We start from the raw sequence: 22553 nt of genomic DNA on the forward strand, positions 1-22553 counted from the left end.
TTCAGAAACAGCTTTCAAAATATCAGTTTACTCCACTATTTCAAAAGGAATTCTGTGAAGAATGACACCTATCCCTTTAGGAATCTAAAATATAAATAATTTTGTATAGTTAACAAATTGTTTTCTTAAAGCTTAGTAAAAGAGCAACTGCTAAACAATTAATTACTCATGTTTAATTTACAACCAATTTATGCAAATGTTGCTTGTAATTAGAATATATAAGTATGTACTTTAAATGCAAATATGAAAGGTTGAGCTAAATTCTTTTGGGGCTGGTATTAATTCTCAGATACAATTATATACCTTTTTCTTCTCTAGTTTTTCAAAGGATGAAATGAATTTCTAGTATTGGAAGAGGTCTTTACACACTCCTCTTATTTCCAAGAAGTGACTTAAGCAAAGATAATCAGACTCCAACTATTTCAAAAGAGATTTGTTCAGCCTTTGCCTCTCTTAGAGTGATCATATGACTATATTTCTTTATATTTTCAGCATTATGTGGAGGAGATGTTAGAGGGCCTAGTGGAACAATCTTATCACCCGGTTACCCAGAATTTTATCCAAATTCTCTGAATTGTACATGGACTGTTGATGTAACCCATGGAAAAGGTAATTTGTCTCATGCAATGATAATGGGCTATCTTCTTAATTTTCATTGCATATATTTTTATTTCATTGTCCTTTACAATGTCATTTTGCATGAGCAAAAACAGATCAGTACTAAAATATGCTAATACAAAATTCAATTTGAATAACTGAAGCAGAGGTTTATATTTACTTTTCTGTAGTATATAACTTATATGCTCATATGATATTTTTTCAGAATGGAAATATTTATATATATTAAACTAATGTAATTTGAAATTTTCATATCAGTAAAATCTCAAATAAGATATCTTTTGTCTCTGGCACAGTGTTAAGTTGATTTCAAAAATTCAAAAGGAAATAGATACTCTGAAGTACTGAACTAATTGTAACGTAAACAGTACATGTTTATATACACTTGTTTTAAAATGGTTATTTATTATAAAGAAATATGATATAAAATAAATAAATATAAATGGTTGTTTATTATAGTCATATACCCTATATACATTTATAACTGTCCTAGAAATATTTGTCTCAAATTTTCTGTCAGAACTGCAGTTGGATCTCACACAGTTGAGTGAAAGTATGGGCATTCTAAATATCAAAACAAAAATGGATGAAAATTATTTACCTGAAAATATCTATATGCTAATGTTTTAAAGAAGAATTTATTCATGTTAAAACCTGCTTTGGGGAAGTATTATTCTTAGTGGTTTTTACTATTACATTGTACATGGGTTTCCTGGTAGCTCAGCTGGTAAAGCATCCACCTCAATGCATGAGACTCCAGTTTGATTCAGAGAAGGGATAGGCTACCCAGTATTCTTGGGCTTCCCTGGTGGCTCAGTCAGTGAAGATCTGCCTGCAGTGAGGGATACTTAGGTTCAGTCCCTGGGTTCGGAAGATCCCCTGGAGGAGGGCATGGCAACCCACTCCAGTATTCTTTTTTTTTTTTTTTTAATTGGAGGTTAATTACTTTACAATATTAGAGCCTGGCAGGCTACATTCCATGGAGTCACGAAGAGTTGGACATAACTGAGCAACAGCACACACATTACATTGTACTTATTGGCTTTACTATCAAAGATCTAAAAATTTAAAAAAAACCCAAATCAATAGATGCAGAGAAGGCCTTTGACAAAATTCAACATCCATTTATGATAAAAACTCTCCAGAAAGCAGGCATAGAAGGAACATACCTCAACATAATAAAAGCTATATATGACAAACCCACAGCAAACATTATCCTCAATGGTGAAAAATTGAAAGCATTTCCCCTAAAGTCAGGAACAAGACAAGGGTGCCCACTTTCACCACTACTATTCAACATAGTTCTGGAAGTTTTGGCCACAGCAATCAGAGCAGAAAAAGAAATAAAAGGAATCCAAATTGGAAAAGAAGAAGTAAAACTCTCATTGTTTGCAGATGACATGATCCTCTACATGGAAAACCCTAAAGACTCCACCAGAAAATTACTAGAGCTCATCAATGAATATAGTAAAGTTGCAGGATATAAAATCAACACACAGAAATCCCTTGCATTCCTATACACGAATAATGAGAAAGTAGAAATTAAGGAAACAATTCCATTCACCATTGCAACGAAAAGAATAAAATACTTAGAAATATGTCTACCTAAAGAAACTAAAGACCTATATATAGAAAACTATAAAACACTGATGAAAGAAATCAAAGAGGACACTAATAGATGGAGAAATAGACTATGTTCATGGATTGGAAGAATCAATATAGTGAAAATGAGTATACTACCCAAAGCAATTTACAAATTCAATGCAATCCCTATCAAGCTACCAGCGATATTTTTCACAGAACTAGAACAAATAATTTCAAGATTTGTATGGAAATACAAAAAACCTCGAATAGCCAAAGCAATCTTGAGAAAGAAGAATGGAACTGGAGGAATCAACTTGCCTGACTTCAGGCTCTACTACAAAGCCATAGTCATCAAGACAGTATGGTACTGGCACAAAGACAGAAATATAGATCAATGGAACAAAATAGAAAGCCCAGAGATAAATCCACACACATATGGACACCTTATCTTTGACAAGGAGGCAAAAATATACAATGGAGTAAAGACAATCTCTTTAACAAGTGGTGCTGGGAAAACTGGTCAACCACTTGTAAAAGAATGAAACTAGATCACTTTCTAACACCGCACACAAAAATAAACTCAAAATGGATTAAAGATCTAAATGTAAGATCAGAAACTATAAAACTCCTAGAGGAGAACATAGGCAAAACACTCTCAGACATAAATCACAGCAGGATCCTCTATGATCCACCTCCCAGAATGCTGGAAATAAAAGCAAAAATAAACAAATGGGATCTAATTAAAATTAAAAGCTTCTGCACAACAAAGGAAAATATAAACAAGGTGAAAAGACAGCCTTCTGAATGGGAGAAAATAATAGCAAATGAAGCAACTGACAAACAACTAATCTCAAAAATATACAAGCAACTTATGCAGCTCAACTCCAGAAAAATAAACAACCCAATCAAAAAATGGGCCAAAGAACTAAATAGACATTTCTCCAAAGAAGACATACAGATGGCTAACAAACACATGAAAAGATGCTCAACATCACTCATTATTAGAGAAATGCAAATCAAAACCACAATGAGGTACCACTTCACACCAGTCAGAATGGCTGTGATCCAAAAATCTGCAAGCAATAAGTGCTGGAGAGGGTGTGGAGAAAAGGGAACCCTCCTACACTGTTGGTGGGAATGCAAACTAGTACAGCCACTATGGAGAACAGTGTGGAGATTCCTTAAAAAATTGCAAATAGAACTGCCATATGACCCAGGAATCCCACTGCTGGGCATACACACCAAGGAAACCAGAATTGAAAGAGACACATGTACCCCAATGTTCATCGCAGCACTGTTTATAATAGCCAGGACATGGAAACAACCTAGATGTCCATCAGCAGATGAATAGATAAGAAAGCTGTGGTACATATACACAATGGAGTATTACTCAGCCATTAAAAAGAATACATTTGAATTCGTTCTAATGAGCTGGATGCAACTGGAGCCGATTATACAGAGTGAAGTAAGCCAGAAGGAAAAACACCAATACAGTATACTAACATATATATGGAATTTAGAAAGATGGCAATGATGAGCCTGTATGCAAGACAGCAAAAAAGACACAGATGTGTAGAGCGGACTTTTGGACTCAGAGGGAGAGGGAGAGGGTGGGATGATTTGGGAGAATGGCATTGAAACCTGTATACTATCATGTAAGAATCGAATCGCCAGTCTAGGTTCGATGCAGGATACAGGATGCTTGGGGCTGGTGCACGGGGATAACCCAGAGAGATGTTATGGGGAGGGAGGTGGGAGGGGGGTTTCATGTTTGGGAACGCATGTACACCCATGGTGGATTCATGTCAATGTATGGCAAAACCAATACAATATTATAAAGTAAAATAAAGTAAAAATTTTAAAAATAAATAAATAAATAAAAAATAAAAAACCCATTTCCCAGCAATGAGAAGGTGATGTTACAGTTTTAAAAATTAAAGCTTTATTTAAAACACTTGAATCCATTGTGGTTTTTACACAATGTGTTATTTTATTTTATTTTTTAATTTGATTACAATAGAGTTGCTTTACAATGCTGTGTTAGTTGCTGTTCAGTGAGATCAATTGGTATACATATACATATATCCTACATATAAGATCTTTTCTAAGATTTTCTTCTCATTTGGTTCACCACAGATCCTTGAGTTGAGTTCCATGTGCTAAACTGCAGGTTCTCATTAGTTATCTATTTTATACATAGTAGTATATGTATGTCAATCCCATCTCTCAATTTGTCCCACTCCTCTTCCCCCCACCATTGGTAACCATGTTTGTTGTCTACATTTGCAACTCTATTTCCACTTTGCCAATAAATGCATCTGTACCATTTTTCTAGATTCCACATATAAGAGATATATAATATTTGCTGTTTTTGTTACTTCACTCTATATGACAATGCACAATGTTTTTTTACACTTCTGTTCAACTATGTGAGATATATCTGCAGTTCTGATAGAATATTTGAGATACAGATGGTTAGCCTTTTTTGAAATTATACATCCTTTCATTAATGGTGAGGGTAATATAAGGATGGTTCTTTTAATGAAAATTAAATATTATTGAGAAAAAAATGCTGTTAAAATGAATATTCTGGTATTTACTGCAGGAATGAAGTGGAAGACTTCATAAACTGTCATTTTTGTTGTTCTCCATAATAGAAGACTATTTGTTGGAAGTTAACCAAAGCATCCTATTATCCCACTGTGTAGCAGATTAATGGAGTTTAAAATAAGCTTCCTTGTATTATACAAGAAAATGGAGGGCTACATACTGCTTGCTGTTAAAATAGAGGTTTAATTAACACTTAAGGTTTTGCACCTTCAGACATTGCAAGTGTTAATTAAATCTGTATTTACATGGCATGAAATGCAGATTATGTGCTTTTCTTGTAAGAGCCAACAAAACTTATTCGAAGTACAAATGTTCCAAAGTGTAGTCAAAGTTTTATGAAGGATAATCTCTTAAAGTTAGGAGAAATTATCAAGGTAATAGAGTCAAACTTCTCACCCAGCCCATATGCACGCACATAGATACACAAACGCACATTAATATTGCACCCTCAAGGTCAAAATTCATCATAACTATAACTATAACCTAGATATTAATAATATTTTGACTTCAAGCCCAAGTTTTTCATATATTTACATAACAAAAATTACCTTAATAAGACTTTTTGAATTACCACTTTGATGGGATGGTACTATGATGTTGTAACCACTTACTTTTTCTCACTATTCTTCATACCCACTGCCCTATTAAGATTGTATGTCTTTGCCTGTCCACTTCTACTTCCTGAAATGTCCATCCAAGTGTTGCTCTTCCACAAAGAGCTGTTCACTTTTGAAGGTCATTGCCTTCAGAAGCATCTGCTAGTCCCTCTGACAACCTACCTCTTAAGTTTATGCTCTGATATTGACTCACATTAATTACTTTCATAGCACTTAGCAAAATGTTTGAAACTTTAGTTTTATGTATCTTTTTCCCTTAGATAGACTATGAGTTATTTACAGTCTTCTCATTTTTTACGTTCTATAATGCTTATACTATAATAGATTCTTAGTATCATTTTATTATTTAGGTTAATTGCCTTTCAATAGAAGGTCTTATGTTGTTTTCCTGTAGTGAACACAGATTTTATTGTTTAAAACATAATATGATAAACAGTAGCTTCAGTTATTAAAGTAGTTGACTAGGGCAGAGTGACATGAAAACAATTGACTTTCAGGTTGAAGAAGTAAACAATAAATGATAGCTAAGAGTTGCTGAGCACTTCCTCTGTGAAAGCATTGTGCCAAGTCATCCCTTTTATTGTCTCATTTAAACTTAAGGACAACTCTATTAGAATCCATTTTCCCAGATGGAGAAAGTGCATCTCAGAAAGGCTATGCATGTAATACATGACAGTGGCCTCATTAGCACCACTACCTAACAGAATTTTAAATTTCCCCATGTATTAATTTCAGTACATATCAGAACAAGGACATTTTTCTAAGAAAAACATGCAGACTGATAGACTGATTGTTTTTTTCTTTTTTGTTTGCTCTTCTTTTTGCTTTTCTATTTTTCTTATTTTTAGTCTCTGACCAAAATCTAATTCACTTTATCTGAACTTCCACTCATGTTAATTTGTAAAATTAGATATCAGTTAATCTAGATGGCAAAGTATCTTCTCCTTGCTGCATTGCCATTTTCATTCATGTCTGTCTAGTATCAAATGCCCGGAGAAGGCAATGGCAACCCACTCCAGTACTCTTGCCTGGAGAATCCCATGGACGGAGGAGCATGGTGGGCTGCCGTCTATGGAGTCGCACAGAGTCAGACATGACTGAAGCAACTTAGCAGCAGTATCAAATGCCACATTTATATTGAAGAACTTTTGAGACACTGACTTTCTGGACCCAGTCCTAAAAAGGGCTCATTGTGTAGTGAGAGAAAAAAAAAAAAAAGATGTGTTATATTTTAAAAAAGAGTATCATTGTATATTTCAAGTATTTTCCAAGTTGAAATCACTGGCCTATTATGCAATAATAACTCATCATTACTTATATTTTCAGTTTATTTTTTGGTCTCATTTTATTTCACTTTTTGCTTTTTTAACAAACAAGTGATAAATAAGGAGTTTGGGATTAACATATACAATAAAATAGATAAACAACAAGGGCTTACTGTATAGCACAGGGAACTGTATTCAGCATCTTATAATAATCTATACTGGAAAATAATATGAAAAAGAATACACACACACATATATATCTGAATCACTTTGCTGTATACCTAAAACTAACTAACACAACTTTATAAATCAACCATACTTCAGTTTTTTTAAAAAGCAATGAGGACTGCATAACTATCCATCATTTGGAACTATAAAGTTGATAAATAGCATTAAGAATGTTATTTTATCGTTACCCACTAACATATATTACTGGGTTTTTGATGAAGCTTTTAGTGATTCTTTTAGATCAAATAAGAAAATTTATTAAACACTTCAAAAGAAAGATGAATGTGATATCATCCTTTGTTTCATTTGGTACTTAAATACAGCATCCCAGGTGGCTCAGTGGTAAAGAAATATGCCTGCTAATGCAGGAGACACAGGAGATGTGGGTTTGATCCATGAGTCGGGAAATCCCCTGAAGGAGGAAATGGAAACCCACTCTAGTATTCTAGCTTGGAAAATCCCATGTCAGAGGGGTTTGGCGGGCTACAGTCCATAGAGTTGCAAATAGTCAGACACAGCTGAGCAACTGAGCACACACATATGTGTATCTTGCAAACAATATAGGATGTGTGTGTGTGTGTGTATGTGTGTAACTTAGGTTATTACATGCATTTGAGATAATGTCATTAAACAGTCACAAAAGACCACAATGCAATGACATACCATATTCACCAGGACAGAACAAATGAAAAAAATAAAAATTTAAACTTTCAAATATTGATGAAGATACAGATCAATTGGATTTGTTGATGAAAATGTAAATTGGCATAGCCACTTTGTGAAACAATATCTATTAAGGCTGAAATATATATATATATATGTATATTAATTTCCTATGAGCCAGTAATTCTACTCCTAGGTATCAATCCAACAGAAATAAGCAAATATGTTCTTCGAAAGACATACTTGAGCTCATAGCAGCATTTTCTGCATTCAAGCTAAAATGTCAATTACCTAAATAACCATCAACTTTTGAACAGACAAATGAATGTGTTGTATTCACAAAATGAAATGGATCTCTAAAACAACTTACAATCACACACAAAAGTAGAGATGAATCTCACACACTTAGTGGTAAGAGAAAGAAACTCAGGGGCTTTCTGGGAGGCTCAGTGGTAAAAAAATCCATCTGCAATGCAGGAGATGCGGGTTTGATCCCTGGTCAGAAAGATCCCCTGGAGGAGAAAATGCCAGCCCACTCCAATATTCTTATCTGAAATACTATGGACAGAGGAGCCTGGCAGGTTACAGTCTCTGGGGTGGCAACGAGTTGGACATGACTTTGAGACTGATCACACATGCTAAAGAACTCATACCAAAAAGAGTATACTCTATATGAATCCATTATATAGACTACAAAGAGTTGCTGAGCACTTTAACATGAGTGGAAGTTTAGATAAAGTGAATTAGATTTTGGTCAGAGACTAAAAATAGGAAAAATAGTCAGAAGAGCAAATGAACTAAAAAAGAAAAAAAAATCAGACTATCAGTCTGCATGTTTTTCTTAAAAAATGTACTTGTTCTGATATGTACTGAAATTAATACATGGGAAAATTTAAAATTCTGTTAGGTATTAACAGAGTAGTCTATCCTATTAGAAGTTGAATGAGTGGTTACTTTTCCCAAAACACTTCTATTTAAATGAAGGATATAAGTTTCCCTTGAAATTTTCAGAAAATGCATGTAATTTCTTTTTACACAGTAATTTTAATATTTTATTTCCAAGCAGTTTCCAAGACATGACTCATTATAAACCTTATAGAGAAGCTAAAGGAAACAAGCAAACAGAAAAACTCAAAAGAAAGATATAATAATTATACTATATATTCAGAATATTTTATAGCAGTGCCATTCATTTTCACAAAAATCTGTCATAAGAGTCCTGATTTTTGTTAGTTTGGTAACTCTGTGTGTTTTGCTAATATACTTGATGAGTCTAATTTTCCTCTTTTCCTTATTAGGTGTGCAGTTCAACTTCCACACCTTTCATTTGGAAGACCATCATGACTACTTACTAATCACAGAGAATGGCAGTTTTACCCAACCACTGGCACGCTTGACTGGTTCAGAACTTCCTTCAACAATCAATGCTGGTCTCTATGGGAATTTCAGGGCTCAGTTGCGCTTCATTTCTGATTTCTCAATATCTTACGAAGGATTCAATATTACATTCTCTGGTAAGAAAATAAGTTTTAAAACCAGAGTTTTAAAAGTGAAAATAGCTTATGCATAACCAAACAGAGAGAGAAAATGAGACAAAAAAGGTGAAAGCACAAAAGCTATCTGCCAACAAATTTTAAGGAAAATTTGAAATGCCTTAAAGATTGGCTATAGTAATATATTAAAGAGAACCTTAAAACAGTAGCAAAAAAGAAATTAATTCACAAAAATTTACTAGAAATACAATAAACACATTTATTTAACTTATATTCCTGTAGAATTCTGAGAGGAAAACTTGCTAAAAATGTCAAGTGAACTTAAAATGGAAGCCCATACATATATGTAATGGTTTACTTAGTCCATTAATGAAATGTGAATTAAACCAGTGATATTCTAGTTTTGTGTTTCTGGGAAAAGTCATTGTTTGCAGGCCAAGATGAGTATTCATTTGGAACTAGATGATCTAGAAGCAAGTTAATTTGATTATTTTTTTATTCTAGAATAACCTCTATAGGCAATATTATATCTATAGGCAATATTATAACTTGGATTATAAGGGAAAAATATTATAAGACAAAACTGAACAAAGAAATATTCTTGTTAGTTCTACTTTTTAGCTAAATGGAATAGTGAAAGAGAATACAGAAATAATAAATAAATCTTATGCCAACTTGCTAATATTAAATTTACAATTATATATAATTATATTAATAATATATATTACAAATATCTAAATAAAATAATAAATACTGACTTTGTTCTTCAATTATTATTCCAGTATTTGCATGGAGATATCTGTCTACTAAAATAAGCTATTTCATAGAGAAGAACAAATGAGCATAATCAATTTTAACATAGAATGTTAATAAAATAATAGCTCATCAACACGAAGCAATCCCTTTGTTCTCCACTGCAGTTAGGTACTAAGTGTGTGTTCTGGGAATGTTTTTAGATAAGCTACTTTTTCTTAAGACTGTATATAAATTATAATATGGTTAATTAAATTTAGTCTGTCATACCCTGAAGAGTGTTTAAAAGTTTATTTTCATGATGTTCATTCATTGCTTGAGGAAATTTTCATGTATAAATCTATAATATGCAATTTTCAGTTTTTGGACAGTCAGTCTTACATAAACTCTTGCTTCTGAAGTGACATATTTTTCAGAATATGGATTAATAGAATTCCTCATATACTACAAGCACAAGAGCCTTTGTCATTTAGACTAAAACCATTAAGTAAATGTCATTTCAAAATGTAAATGATTTCATTGCAAATGCTATTTTTGCATTTGAAAATATGACTCTATCGTGTCATTATTTTAAGTCAAAAATCTAAGAAACAAAACGTTTCTAATACAGAATAAAAAATACAAGATAAATATCTACATTCCCAATGTATCATTCACAAGGTGACACTTTCTCATCTTTATTTAATTTCACACATAAGAGTATTTATTATATTATTAGGTCTTTCACAGTTCAGTTCAGTTCAGTTCAGTTCAGTCACTCAGTCATGTCTGACTCTTTGCGACCCCATAGACTGCAGCACACCAGGCTTCCCTGTCCATCACCAGCTCCCGGAGCTTGCTCAAACTCATGTCCATCGAGTTACTGATGCCATCCAACCATCTCATTCTCTGTCATCCCCTTCTCCTTCTACTTCAATCTTTCTTTTCAATCCTCCTTCCACCTTTCTTAGCATCAGGGTCTTTTCCAATGAGTCTGTTCTTCTCATCAGGTGACCAAAGTATTGGAGTTTCAGCTTCAGCTTCAGTTCTTCCAGTGAATATCAGGACTGGTTTCCTTTAGGATTGACTGGTTTGATCTCCTTGCAGGTCTTTAACAAAAGAAGAAAATTATGTGTGCAATAGAATATAGCCATAATTATATCTATGTGTGCTCAGTCGCTTCAGTCTTCTCTGTCTTTTTGGGACCGTATGGACTATAGCCCCCCAGGCTCCTCAGTCCATGGGCTTTCCCAGGCAAGAATACTGGAGTGAGTTTCCATGTCCTCCTCCAGGGGATCTTCCCCACCCAGAGATAGAACCCACTTCCCTGTGTATCCTGCATCGCAGGAGGATTCTTCACCCCTGAGCCATGGGGGGAAGCCCACAGTTATAGGCACTTTTAAAATGTATGGCTAGCCCTGAAAGCAACCAGTTTACAAAACATAGAAGTATACCCTTAAAAGTTACTACTGTTTTTTTTGTTTGTTTGTTTTCCTCTTCATCCAATTACAGAGTATAATCTGGAACCTTGTGAAGATCCTGGAATTCCTCAATATGGTAACCGAATTGGGTTCACCTTTGGGGTTGGTGACACTCTGACCTTCTCCTGCTCATCAGGTTACCGTCTGGAAGGGACCTCAGAGATCATCTGTCTTGGTGGTGGCCGACGAGTGTGGAGTGCACCTCTGCCAAGGTGTGTGGGTACGTGGTCAGCTGCTTTCATTTGCTTGTATGTGTAGTCACTGTCCATGGAGTGGCATGATTATACACCCTTTTTTAAAAATATGTAATCTGTTGAATTTCTTCATTTATTTCATATTAATTATTTCAATTTTTTTTGACTTGGCAATCTGATATAGCACAATTATCTTCTCAACTGCTCCATTCAGCCTACCATGCTTCTAAATTTGTCTTTGGATGATGGGAATAAGGAATGAAGAGATGGTTAGAGAGAAGGTAATAGATAGATGATAGAATCATATTTTGAAAGCTTACAGATAATTGCATTTCTGTATTCTATTAATAGATGGTTTTCATGATTTCTGACAAGTTTTGACAATATTTTATAACAGAATTAACACCTATGATAGATGATTACAAGGGAAAATAGAGAATTTGAGTTATCAAGGCAAGTATTGCCTCAATATATGCAATCTACAGAATAATCTATTATGATAGATGAATTCTGATGGGAATTCATATTGTGAGATAAAGAATAGCAATAATTAAAGTATTGAAAATTTGGAGCACCATCTCAACCTTTGGCAATGAATATTTTGACTGACAAAAAATAAATATCTGTAGATAAATGAAGGACTTTGCACTAGGACTTAAAATCATTTTCTATTTATATAGGAAATGAACAAGAATTCCTTTAGCTGATCACCCATTCAGTGGTTATCAGTACTCATTTTTGTAATAGAATAAGATACAAGTGATTTTGCTATTTAAAAAAAGCTCTTAAAACTCTCAAGTGTATTTAACTTGAATTTAATTATAAATTTGTGGGTCACAGATGTTTGTAAGTTATAATATACTACAAAATCAGGTAAATTTGTAGAGCTTTGATCTGTGGTTTAAGACTTTATCCTTTTTTTACTTATTTTAATGGAGGCAAATTCCCTCTAGATTAAAACATTAATGAAGAAGAGGATTCCTTCTGTGACTTATTCCATACATTGTTCACTGTATGGAATGGTGTGGGAATCCTGTGAATCCTTAAATCTAGCAAAACAAAATTGATATTTCAGGTTAATATGAGTCTGAAGATTTTTATAGTGATGAGATGGTTTTCACAGTCCCTAAGTGTTATATAACAGAGAAGCTGATATTTAACAGATGAAATTTCTTTACTCCCAGAACATCTTTTCCAGGGAAATATATAGAGTGTAGTCTTTCTGGTTTTGTTTCTATGTTTGGGTTTTTTTGTTGTTGCTGCTGGTTTTGTTTGTTTTACTATTGCCACATTTGGAATTCTCCTTGTATCTGAGTTGTCCCTGTTCCCATTTTCATTTGGTGTGAATATTTTCAAAGGTCAATTAATGAAAACCTTGGAATAGGGTGTTTGGCTTTATAGTCTGGTCATTTGATGCTGGGTTAATTCACTTTTCTAAACTTTATTTTTCTCATCAGCAAAATGGTTGTAACATTATGTTAATGTTAGTTATGAGGGTTAAAAAAGATCAGCCATGCTAATAGACACCCAATACAATTACTGGAATATTGCAGGAGTTCAGAGTTTAGATGTTGTTATAACTCTCATTATATTGAGAATAATCTGCAGTGTTAGTTTATTTGGACAAATTTTATTTCTTCTTAGATTCTTTGTAGTTTTCATGTGATATATCGCTAAAGTCAACAAGCCACCAGGGAAGCCCTTCTCTAGCGCATACTTACTTAAAAACATCACTTAGTCCGCAGTATCGCCAGCCTCATAGAAAGCTTATGTTATAGACAGTGGCCTAGTTATGAGTAAGTTATATTCCAAAAATTTGCTTCTGCTCTGGTTATTTGGAATCTAGGTAGTTTTTCCCTGGCACAGGATGTGATTTCAAATTTTGTGGCAAGTGTAAAACTAATACTAACATTTACTAAAAAGACTTATGTGTACCCAGGTTACATAAGACTGCACCTGATTCTGAACAGTAAGGCAACTGATAAAGCAGTTTTTGGAAACTTGCTTTTCATTTATGTTTTACTTTAATTTTGGTTCTATATTTATGCTAAAAATTTGTTAGTGTCTTTCTGTTTCTGTGGGTAGAATTTGATGAAAAGTATCTTAATTGTAGATGTTAGATGAATAATAAATAGTATTTTCATTTAAGGAATTTCCAGAATAACCTCTTCATTTATGTTTCAAGGTAATATTTTTAAAAATAACAAAATGTAACAACACCATAATATTGTCTTTACAGTCTGTAAAGCATTATATCATGTAGTGTCCCATTCCAAAAACAAACCTCTGCTTTGAAAGTATCTTTGAGTTCAGTTCAGTTCAGTCTCTCAGTCGTGTCTGACTCTTTGCAACCCAGGTAATCACAGCACGCCAGGTCTCCCTGTCCATCACCAACTTCCGGAGTACACCCAAACTCATGTCCATCGAGTCGGTGATGCCATCCAGCCATCTCATCCTCTGTCGTCCCCTTCTCCTCCTGCCCCCAACCCCTCCCAGCATCAGAGTCTTTTCCAATGAGTCAACTCTTCACATGAGGTGGCCAAAGTACTGGAATTTCAGCCTCAGCATCAGTCCTTCCAATGAACACCCAGGGCTGGTCTCCGTTAAGATGGATTGGTTGGACCTCCTTGCAGTCCAAGGGACTTGCAAGAGTCTTCTCCTGCACCACAGTTCAAAAGCATCAATTTTTCGGCACTCAGCTTTCTTCACAGTCCAACTCTCACATCCATACATGACCACTGGAAAAACCATAGCTTTGACTAGATGGACCTTTGTTGGCAAAGTAATATCTCTGTTTTTTAACATGCTATCTAGGTTGGTCATAACTTTCCTTCCAGGGAGTAAGTGTTTTTAATTTCATGGCTGCAGTCACCATCTAGAGTGATTTTGGAGCACCAGAAAATAAAGTCTAACACTGTTTCCACTGTTTCCCCATCTATTTCCCATGAAATGATGGGACCCGATGCCATGATCTTCATTTTCTGAATGTTGAGCTTTAAGCCAACTTTTTCACTCTCCTCTTTCACTTTCATCAAGAGGTTTTTGAGTTCCTCTTCACTTTCTGCCATAAGGTGTCATCTGCATATCTGAGGTTATTGATATTTCTCCTGGCAATCTTAATTCCAGCTTGTGCTTCTTCTGCCCAGCGTTTCTCATGATGTACTCTGCATATAAGTTGTTAAGTCAGCAGGATGACAATACACAGCCTTGGCATACTCCTTTTCTTATTTGGAACCCGTCTGTTGTTCCATCTCCAGTTCTAACTGTTACTTCCTGACCTGCCTATAGGTTTCGCAAGAGGCAGGTCAGGTGGTCTGGTATTCCCATCTCTCTCAGAATTTTCCACAGTTTATTGTGATCCACACAGTCAAGGCTTTGGTATAGTCAATAAAGTAGAAATAGATGTTTTTCTGGAACTCTCTTGCTTTTTTGATGATCCAGTGGATGTTGGCAATTTGATCTCTGGTTCCTCTGCCTTTTCTAAAACCAGCTTGAACTTCTTTCCAGATGTTCACAGTTCATGTATTGCTGCAGCCTGGTACGGTCTTATGTTTGTCTGAGGTGTACAACGTAGTGATTCAACATTTACATACATTATGGATTGATTACTACGATAAGTCTAGTAACCATCTGCCACCATACAGAATTATAGCAGTATTCCTTATGCTGTACACTACTTTCCTGTGACTTATTTATTTTATAATGTAAAGTTTGTACCTCTTAAACCCTTTCACTTATCTTGTTGAAGCCTCACTCCCTCACCTCTGGCAGCCACCAATTTGTTCTTTGTATGTATAAGTCTGTTTCTGTTTCAATTTGTTTGTTTTGTTCTTTAGATTCCACATATAAGGGACATCATGCAGTCATTGTCCTTTTCTCTCTTGACTTGTTTCACTTACCTTAATATCCATACTATCCGAAGTGCAGGGAAACTTGTAGAGTTTGAAAAGAATCTCAATGGCACTTGAGATCATAACACTCACCATCGAATGGGTGTTACAGGGATTCTTCTCCCTAAAGAGTGGTGTCTGTTGCAGGCTCATAGTTTATATTTACATTTCATTCTTTCCTAAGTTATGTGATCTTTGGAAAGTTGTTCAGATCTCTTTCCTGCCAAGTTTTCTCAAATATGATGTTTTCTAAAATATGATAATTACATCCATGCTGCAAGATAGTTTATAGCTCTAAGAAATAAAAGACATGTAAATCACCTAATGTACCACTCAACAAGTGACACTTGCTCAACTAACCTCAGTCCCTTTTCCTTGTGCCTACAACTATCTCCACTGCCTAATAGTCAGTTCTCCTAAGGGCCATGATAACTGACAGCAGTGAAGTGTAATTTTCACCAACAAGCAGGAGAGGAAAGAGAAGCAAAGGAGGAGATGAAAAAGTTTTACTATGCTATGATCTCTTGAGAAACCTATATGTAGGTCAGAACACAACAGTTAGAACTGGACATGGAACAACAGACTGGTTCCAAATAGGAAAAGAAGTACGTCAAGGCTGTACATTGTCACCCTGCTTATTTAACTTATACGCAGAGTACATCATGAGAAACGCTGGGCTAGAAGAAGCACAAGCTGGAATCAAGATTGCCGGGAGAAATATCAATAACCTCAGATATGCAGATGACACCACCCTTATGGCAGAAAGTGAAGAGAAACTAAAGACCATCTTGATGAAAGTGAAAGAGGAAAGTGAAAAAGTTGCCTTAAAGCTCAACATTCAGAAAACAAAGATCACGGCATCTGGTCCGATCACTTCATGGGAAATAGATGGGGAAACAGTGGAAACGGTGTCAGACTTTATTTTTTCTGGGCTCCAAAATCACTGCAGATGGTGACTGCAGCCATGAAATTAAAAGACGCTTGCTCCTTGGAAGAACAGTTATGACCAACCTAGATAGCATATTAAAAAGCAGAGACATCACTTTACCAACAAAGGTCCTTCTAGTTAAGGCTATGGTTTTTCCTGTCGTCATGTATGGATGTGAGAGTTGGACTGTGAAGAAGGCTGAGTGCCGAATTGATGCTTTTGAACTGTGGTGTTGGAGAAGACTCTTGAGAGCTCCTGAACTGAACTGAACTGATGCTATGATTAGCTGAGTACTTCACACACATAATCCTATTTACTACTTAGTGATCAAGATGATCCTGTTTACTACTTAGTGATCAAGATCAATTTTAACTTTTAAAGAAATACATATCTATGCTTATGTTTTCCATTTTGAAAAAAGTAAAAATAATTAACATGTAAAGTGATATTTCAATGGATATATTTTATGCTTAAGTGATTATCCTGGTGATCCACGTTTCTGTGAAAATGGTCACATATTTTAACCAAATACCTAAAAGCAAAAAAAGAAAGAGAGAAACAAAAGTGTAAACAACTGTGATTACTTTGAAAATAAGAAACATTGACTTGTTTTTGGTCAAAAAATATTTGATTTCCCTTTCTAAAATACACATTACCAAAAAAGCAAAAACAGACAAAAAACCTGGTAGTTCCCTTGTCATCTTTCTAGATTAAAAAACAAAACAAAAAAACTTACATGTCTTCATTTAGTTTCCAAACATACCAGGAACCATGCCAGGTCATGTTGCAAATAAACAAGGACCTAATGGAAGTATTTTGTTTTGGAAAGTAAATTAGCAAGTTAAATATTAATAATGCTTCTTTAGGCAAGAATCCACATATTTTAAGAAGTCCATAAATTTGAAAGTCACTTTAAAGACATTAATTCATTCATCCTTATAGTTTATTTAACACATCAACTTCTGTTTCTAATTTTATGAATCATCAATTTTTTATCTGACCTTAGAGAAGTAGCATGTTGCCTAGATCATGAGTGAAATGAGAAAAATGATAACACCACATTAGACATCTACATAAGTTTCTCACTTTTCTGAACTTTTAGATGATATATACTGATGGTTACTTTTTGTTTAGTTTTGAAATGAATTTTAAAAATATGGGAAACAAAGTGAAGCATATGTGGGGATTCTCTGTACTATCATTATAACTTCTTTTAAATCTAAAATAATTCTAAAATGAAAATTTTATTAAAAATTCAGAACAAGAAAGGATCAATTGCACTTGAAAAGACAGTTCATTTTTAAACAAAATATTTTTATTTCACCTTAACTTCTGAACTCTCTTGTATCTCAGATACACACTTGCTATGTCAGATATGAATGATCTATTGTTAGCTGGCATTGTAGAGATATATTGTATAAAGCAAACTAAGATTAAGATATTTCACCAGCTCTCAGACACGACCATTAATTAGTTGGATGATTTTAAGCAAATATCTTAATTTTCTGTGCTTCTCTTTTCTGGAAAGGATAATGCCGATATGAGTTCTACTCAACCCAAACATCTCTTATAAATAGAACAAAAATAATTTGATAAATTATCTATGCAAATGTATATATTTTTCTTATATAATTATGATTTAGGTACATTTTCTTGATTTGGCAATATAAAAAACATCTGTATTATTAGCTTATAGTTTGGTGCTTTATATTTTTTAAAAGATTTTCTTGCTTGCAACCTTGTGAAGTAAGCAGAGGAGATATTTCCACTTGACAGCTGAGAAAATGTTGTTACAGAAACATCATAAGTAATGAGTGAAAGGTTGTTCCAGAAACTCAGAAACCAAGTCTCAAACTTTTTAGATCAGTGTTGTGGTTGAAACTGTTTACCTAAGATTGGGACTTGAACCCATGTGCAGGGACTCAAACCCTGCCAAAACCTTGCTGTGACTTGAACTTTGCCAAAACCCTGCCTGGGATTGAACCCACACTGTGGGTACTGGAACCCTGCCAAAGCCCAATTTGGGACTCTGACCCACATGGCCAGGACTCAAACTCGGCCAAAACCCAGTCTGTGACTTGAACCACAATCTTTAACCGTCCGATGTCTGGACTTACTGAGACTCAGGTTCTTTGATCTCAGCACAGAAAGAATTCAAACTGATAAACAGGAAGTAGATTTATTAATACAGGATGCTTGTAAGAGATGCAGGGAGCTCTGCCCTGAAGACTTAGTGGGCTACAATTTATAAGGGAAAGAAAGGAAGGGGAAAATACTGCCGCCTTCAGGTAGATATAGATGCAGAAGTAAAGCATGCATCATAGCTCCTCCTTCACTAGCTCCTCCTTAATATTAGTCAGGAAAGTGTCTGACCCTATGAGGTTAAACTAGGATTATCATATTTGTAAAAGGTGGGCCTTCCATCTAGTAACCTGAGGCATATCTTGTGGTTTTGTTTATGGTTTTATAATTAAGGGGCTTCCCTGGTGGCTCAGATGATAAAGCGTCCACCCACAATACGGGAGACCCGGGTTCAATCCCTGGGTTGGGAAGATCCCCTGGAGAAGGAAATGGCAACCCACTCCAGTATTCTTGCCTGGAGAATCCCATGGATAGAGGAGCCTGGTGGGCTATAGTCCACGGGGTCGCAAAGAATCAGACACAACTGAGTGACTTAACTTCACTTATAATTAAGCAAGCCTGCTTCATTGAATAATGTTACAGTAGCTTTCTTGAGCCATCATTGACTTACAAAGGCCTCCCAAAGTTTCTTAGGTTTCCTTCTTTATCTGTAGTCCCCTATTGGGACTTCTACAACTACTTGTAACTATCATATTCTATCCCATTTGTGGTGTTCCAGGTGGCATTTCTTTATTACCTTACTTATTATATATATGTATACAAAAGCTTTTCTACTATGCTTGATAAAGGCTTGAGAAAGAACATCAAAAAAAAAAAAAGAGGTGGAGTAATTGGAAAACATAAATTAAATGAAATGGTAGCCCTGAATATGAAATATAAAAAGTGAAACAGACTAGATAAAAGTAAAAGATCATCATATAGTCCAGTTATTTTTCAACATGGCTGCTTATTAGAATATTACCTTATTTATTTATGCACTATTTTGAAAGACTACCTTTTTTTTTTCTTAATGGAATAGACCATCGGTGAGTAAACTTTTTTTTTTTCCTATGGAGTGCCAGATAGTAGACATTTCAGTCTTTGTGGCCCACACGGTTTCAATCATAGCTATTTAATTCTGAAATTGTATTGTGAAAGAAATGATAAATAATAGATAAATGAATAAATGTGCATGTATTCCTATAAACCTTTGTCTACAAAGATAACAGACTAGATATAGCCCTCAGATCATAGCTTGTGATTTCTGCAGCAGATTTACCAAGTTTAAAGTTACTAGTCATTCATCCCTAAGGGAAGATCCTTTTCTCATTCTCTATTTTTTTCATCACAGGTTCTGTTTATTAAAGTAGCATATCATTTACTTAATTCTAGGAGATTTCTCTTGTTTTTACAGAAAGAGTGTTAGGATTATATATGTTTGTGTGTATTTGTGTATGAACATGAAAGTCAGTCAGTTGAGTCTGACTCTTTGCAACCTCATGGACTATACAGTCCATGGAATTCTCCAGGCCAGAATACTGGAGTGGGTAGCCTTTCCCTTCTGCAGGGGATCTTCCCAACCCTAGACTTGAACCCAGGTCTCCTGTATTGCAGGCAGATTCTTTACCAGCTGAGCCACAGGGGAAACCCAAGAATACTGGAGTGGGTAGCATCAGTGTGTATGAACACTGATGCAATTTATGGGTAATTTAATTCATAACCATCTCTAAATCCTTTCATATACCCAAATCTCTTCTGAGTACCAAGTCTGTATTCCCAGTGGCACACTGGGCTGGTCCACACGGATGGCCTCCCACAGAAACACTGCTTCCCACTCCAAAACAACTCATTATCTCCTCCACCAAGTCAGCTCTCCCTTCTGCACTCCTTAGTTCAGATATGGTATCATTCTCATTCAACCATTCAAGCTAGAAATTGTGTTATATTTTCCTTTTTTCTCTCTCTTTCTACCCATACTAGAAGTCAGTGAGACTTACTACCAAAAGCTATTGTTCAAATTTACCACCATTTCCATTCTCATTACCCTTATTTTCATCTAGCTCTCATTAATTCTCATAAAAATGAACATAATAACACTATAATAATAATGGTTGGTAGGCACTGTGTTAAACATTATATATATATATATATAGTCAGGAGAGTGTGTACTTTGCTCAGTTCTGTCTTGCCGCAACAAAGATTTTTAATGGCGGACCAGTGTTACAACTCGGTTACTGCTCAGAGTTTTATTTGGCAAACAAAGGATAGTACACTTTGAGGCATGAGGGCAGATGGGCCCCAAAGGAGACGCTTCAACCCATCTTGGCTCCCTGTTTTTATACATTTTGTCTCCTCCCCCTTCACCTGCCCTATGCAAATCAGGGCTAACCAAGAAGGGGGTGTGTTTGTTTCACTTGAGGTTCTCACTCCCGGTCTGCAGATTTTCTTTTGTTCCATTTTCTTGGGATTTTTCCTTTTGTCTTTTAGCCACCACCATTTTGGACTCCTTTTTCCTATTCTAACTACCCAATGTGAGAGAGTATTATTATCCCGTTTTAAAAGCTAGCCAGATTAATTACTTAACTTGGTAAAAAGCTTGAAATAAACTCCTTCTGATTACAGCTTATGTTTTAGCAATTTCATGTATAATCCTACTATAACATTTCTTCTTTTCTAGCTGGACTTCCTGTTTTCAAATTTCCCTCATCTAATTTATCTTCAATTCCATTACTAGTGATATTCTCTTTTATTGATGAGTAAAAAGTTACCATTAATTTTGCAGTTTAAAACAGCATATTTACTTTCTCTTGGTTTCTACAGGTAAGGAGTATGGACACGGTTTAACTGAATCCTCTCTTAGAGTCTCAAGGACCAGGTCAGAATTCTTAACCGAGGTTCAGTATCCTCTTTCAAATTCACATCATTAATGGATGTTGTCACTTCCTTCTTGTTGTAGGACTTAGAGCTTCAGTCCTTTGCTCTCTTCCTAGGGACCAACCACAGTTCCTTGCCATATGAACTTCCCAAGCTCGGATGCTTCCTTCATCAAAACAGCAAATCTATCTAGTAAATCACTGCTGTGTGCTGCATGTGTGTTCAGTCGTGTCTGACTGTTGTGGCCCTATGAAATGTAGTCCACCAGGCTCCTCTGTCCATGGGATTTTCCAGGCAAAAACACTGTACTGGGTAGCCATTTCCTCCTCGGGGGGCTCTGACTGACCCAGGGGTTGAACCTGTGTCTCCTGCACTGCAGGTGGATCCTTTACCACTTAGCCACCTGGTAAGCTCAGTGTCACTGCAAGATTCAGTTCTGAATGAAAAACAGATCATAGGTCCCACTTAACTCAATGGGTGGGGGCTTTATTAAAGCATGAATGCCATAAGGTGGATATAATGTGAGGTCCACCTTAAAGTTTACGCCAGGAAACCTTAGAAAGATCAGATCGTCTTTATCCCCTGCATAAATCACTAGGTGTTTTCCCATACCTATTCAGTTCAGTCACTCAGTCGTGTCCGATTCTTGGCGACCCCATGGACTGCAGCACACCAGGCCTCCCTGTCCATCACCAACTCCCAGAGCTTGCTCAAACTCATCTCTATCGAGTCGGTGATGTCATCCAACCTTCTCATCCTCTGTCATCCCCTTTTCCTCCTGCCTTCAATCTTTCCCAGTGTCAGGGTCTTTTCCAATGAGTCAAATCTTAGCATCAGGTTGACAAAGTATTGGAGTTTCAACTTCAGCGTCAGTCTTTCTAACGAATATTCAGAACTGATTTCCTTTATGATTGACTGGTTTGATCTCCTTGAAGTCCAAGGGATTCTCAAGAGTCTTCTCCAATACCACAGTTCAAAGGCATCAATTTTTCAGCATTCAGCTTTCTTTATGGTCCAACTCTCACATCCATATATGACCACTGGAAAAACCGTATCTTTGACTAGATAGACCGTTGTTGGCAAAGTAATATCTCTGCTTTTTAATATGCTGCCTAGGCTGGTCATAGTTTTTCTTCCAAGGAACAAGTGTCTTTTAATTTCATGGCTGCAGTCACCATCTGCAGTGATTTTGGAGCCCTCCAAAATAAAATCTTCAGTTTCCACTGTTTTCCCATCTATTTGCCATGAAGTGATA

General features: G+C 35.5%; 1 protein-coding gene across 2 annotated transcripts in view; it reads left to right on the top strand.

The window, feature by feature from the left end:
- Nucleotides 1-22553, top strand: part of CSMD3 (CUB and Sushi multiple domains 3) — a 1383361-nt gene that overhangs the window by 955500 nt on the left and 405308 nt on the right. For both annotated transcript variants that reach the window (XM_069601113.1, XM_069601114.1), the window contains 3 exons: nucleotides 493-609; nucleotides 8884-9099; nucleotides 11323-11511. In XM_069601113.1, coding sequence (XP_069457214.1) covers nucleotides 493-609; nucleotides 8884-9099; nucleotides 11323-11511 — 522 coding nt within the window. The remainder of the gene's footprint in view (nucleotides 1-492; nucleotides 610-8883; nucleotides 9100-11322; nucleotides 11512-22553) is intronic.

This window comes from Ovis canadensis, chromosome 9, assembly GCF_042477335.2.
Source record: "Ovis canadensis isolate MfBH-ARS-UI-01 breed Bighorn chromosome 9, ARS-UI_OviCan_v2, whole genome shotgun sequence".
Lineage (NCBI taxonomy): Eukaryota > Metazoa > Chordata > Mammalia > Artiodactyla > Bovidae > Ovis > Ovis canadensis.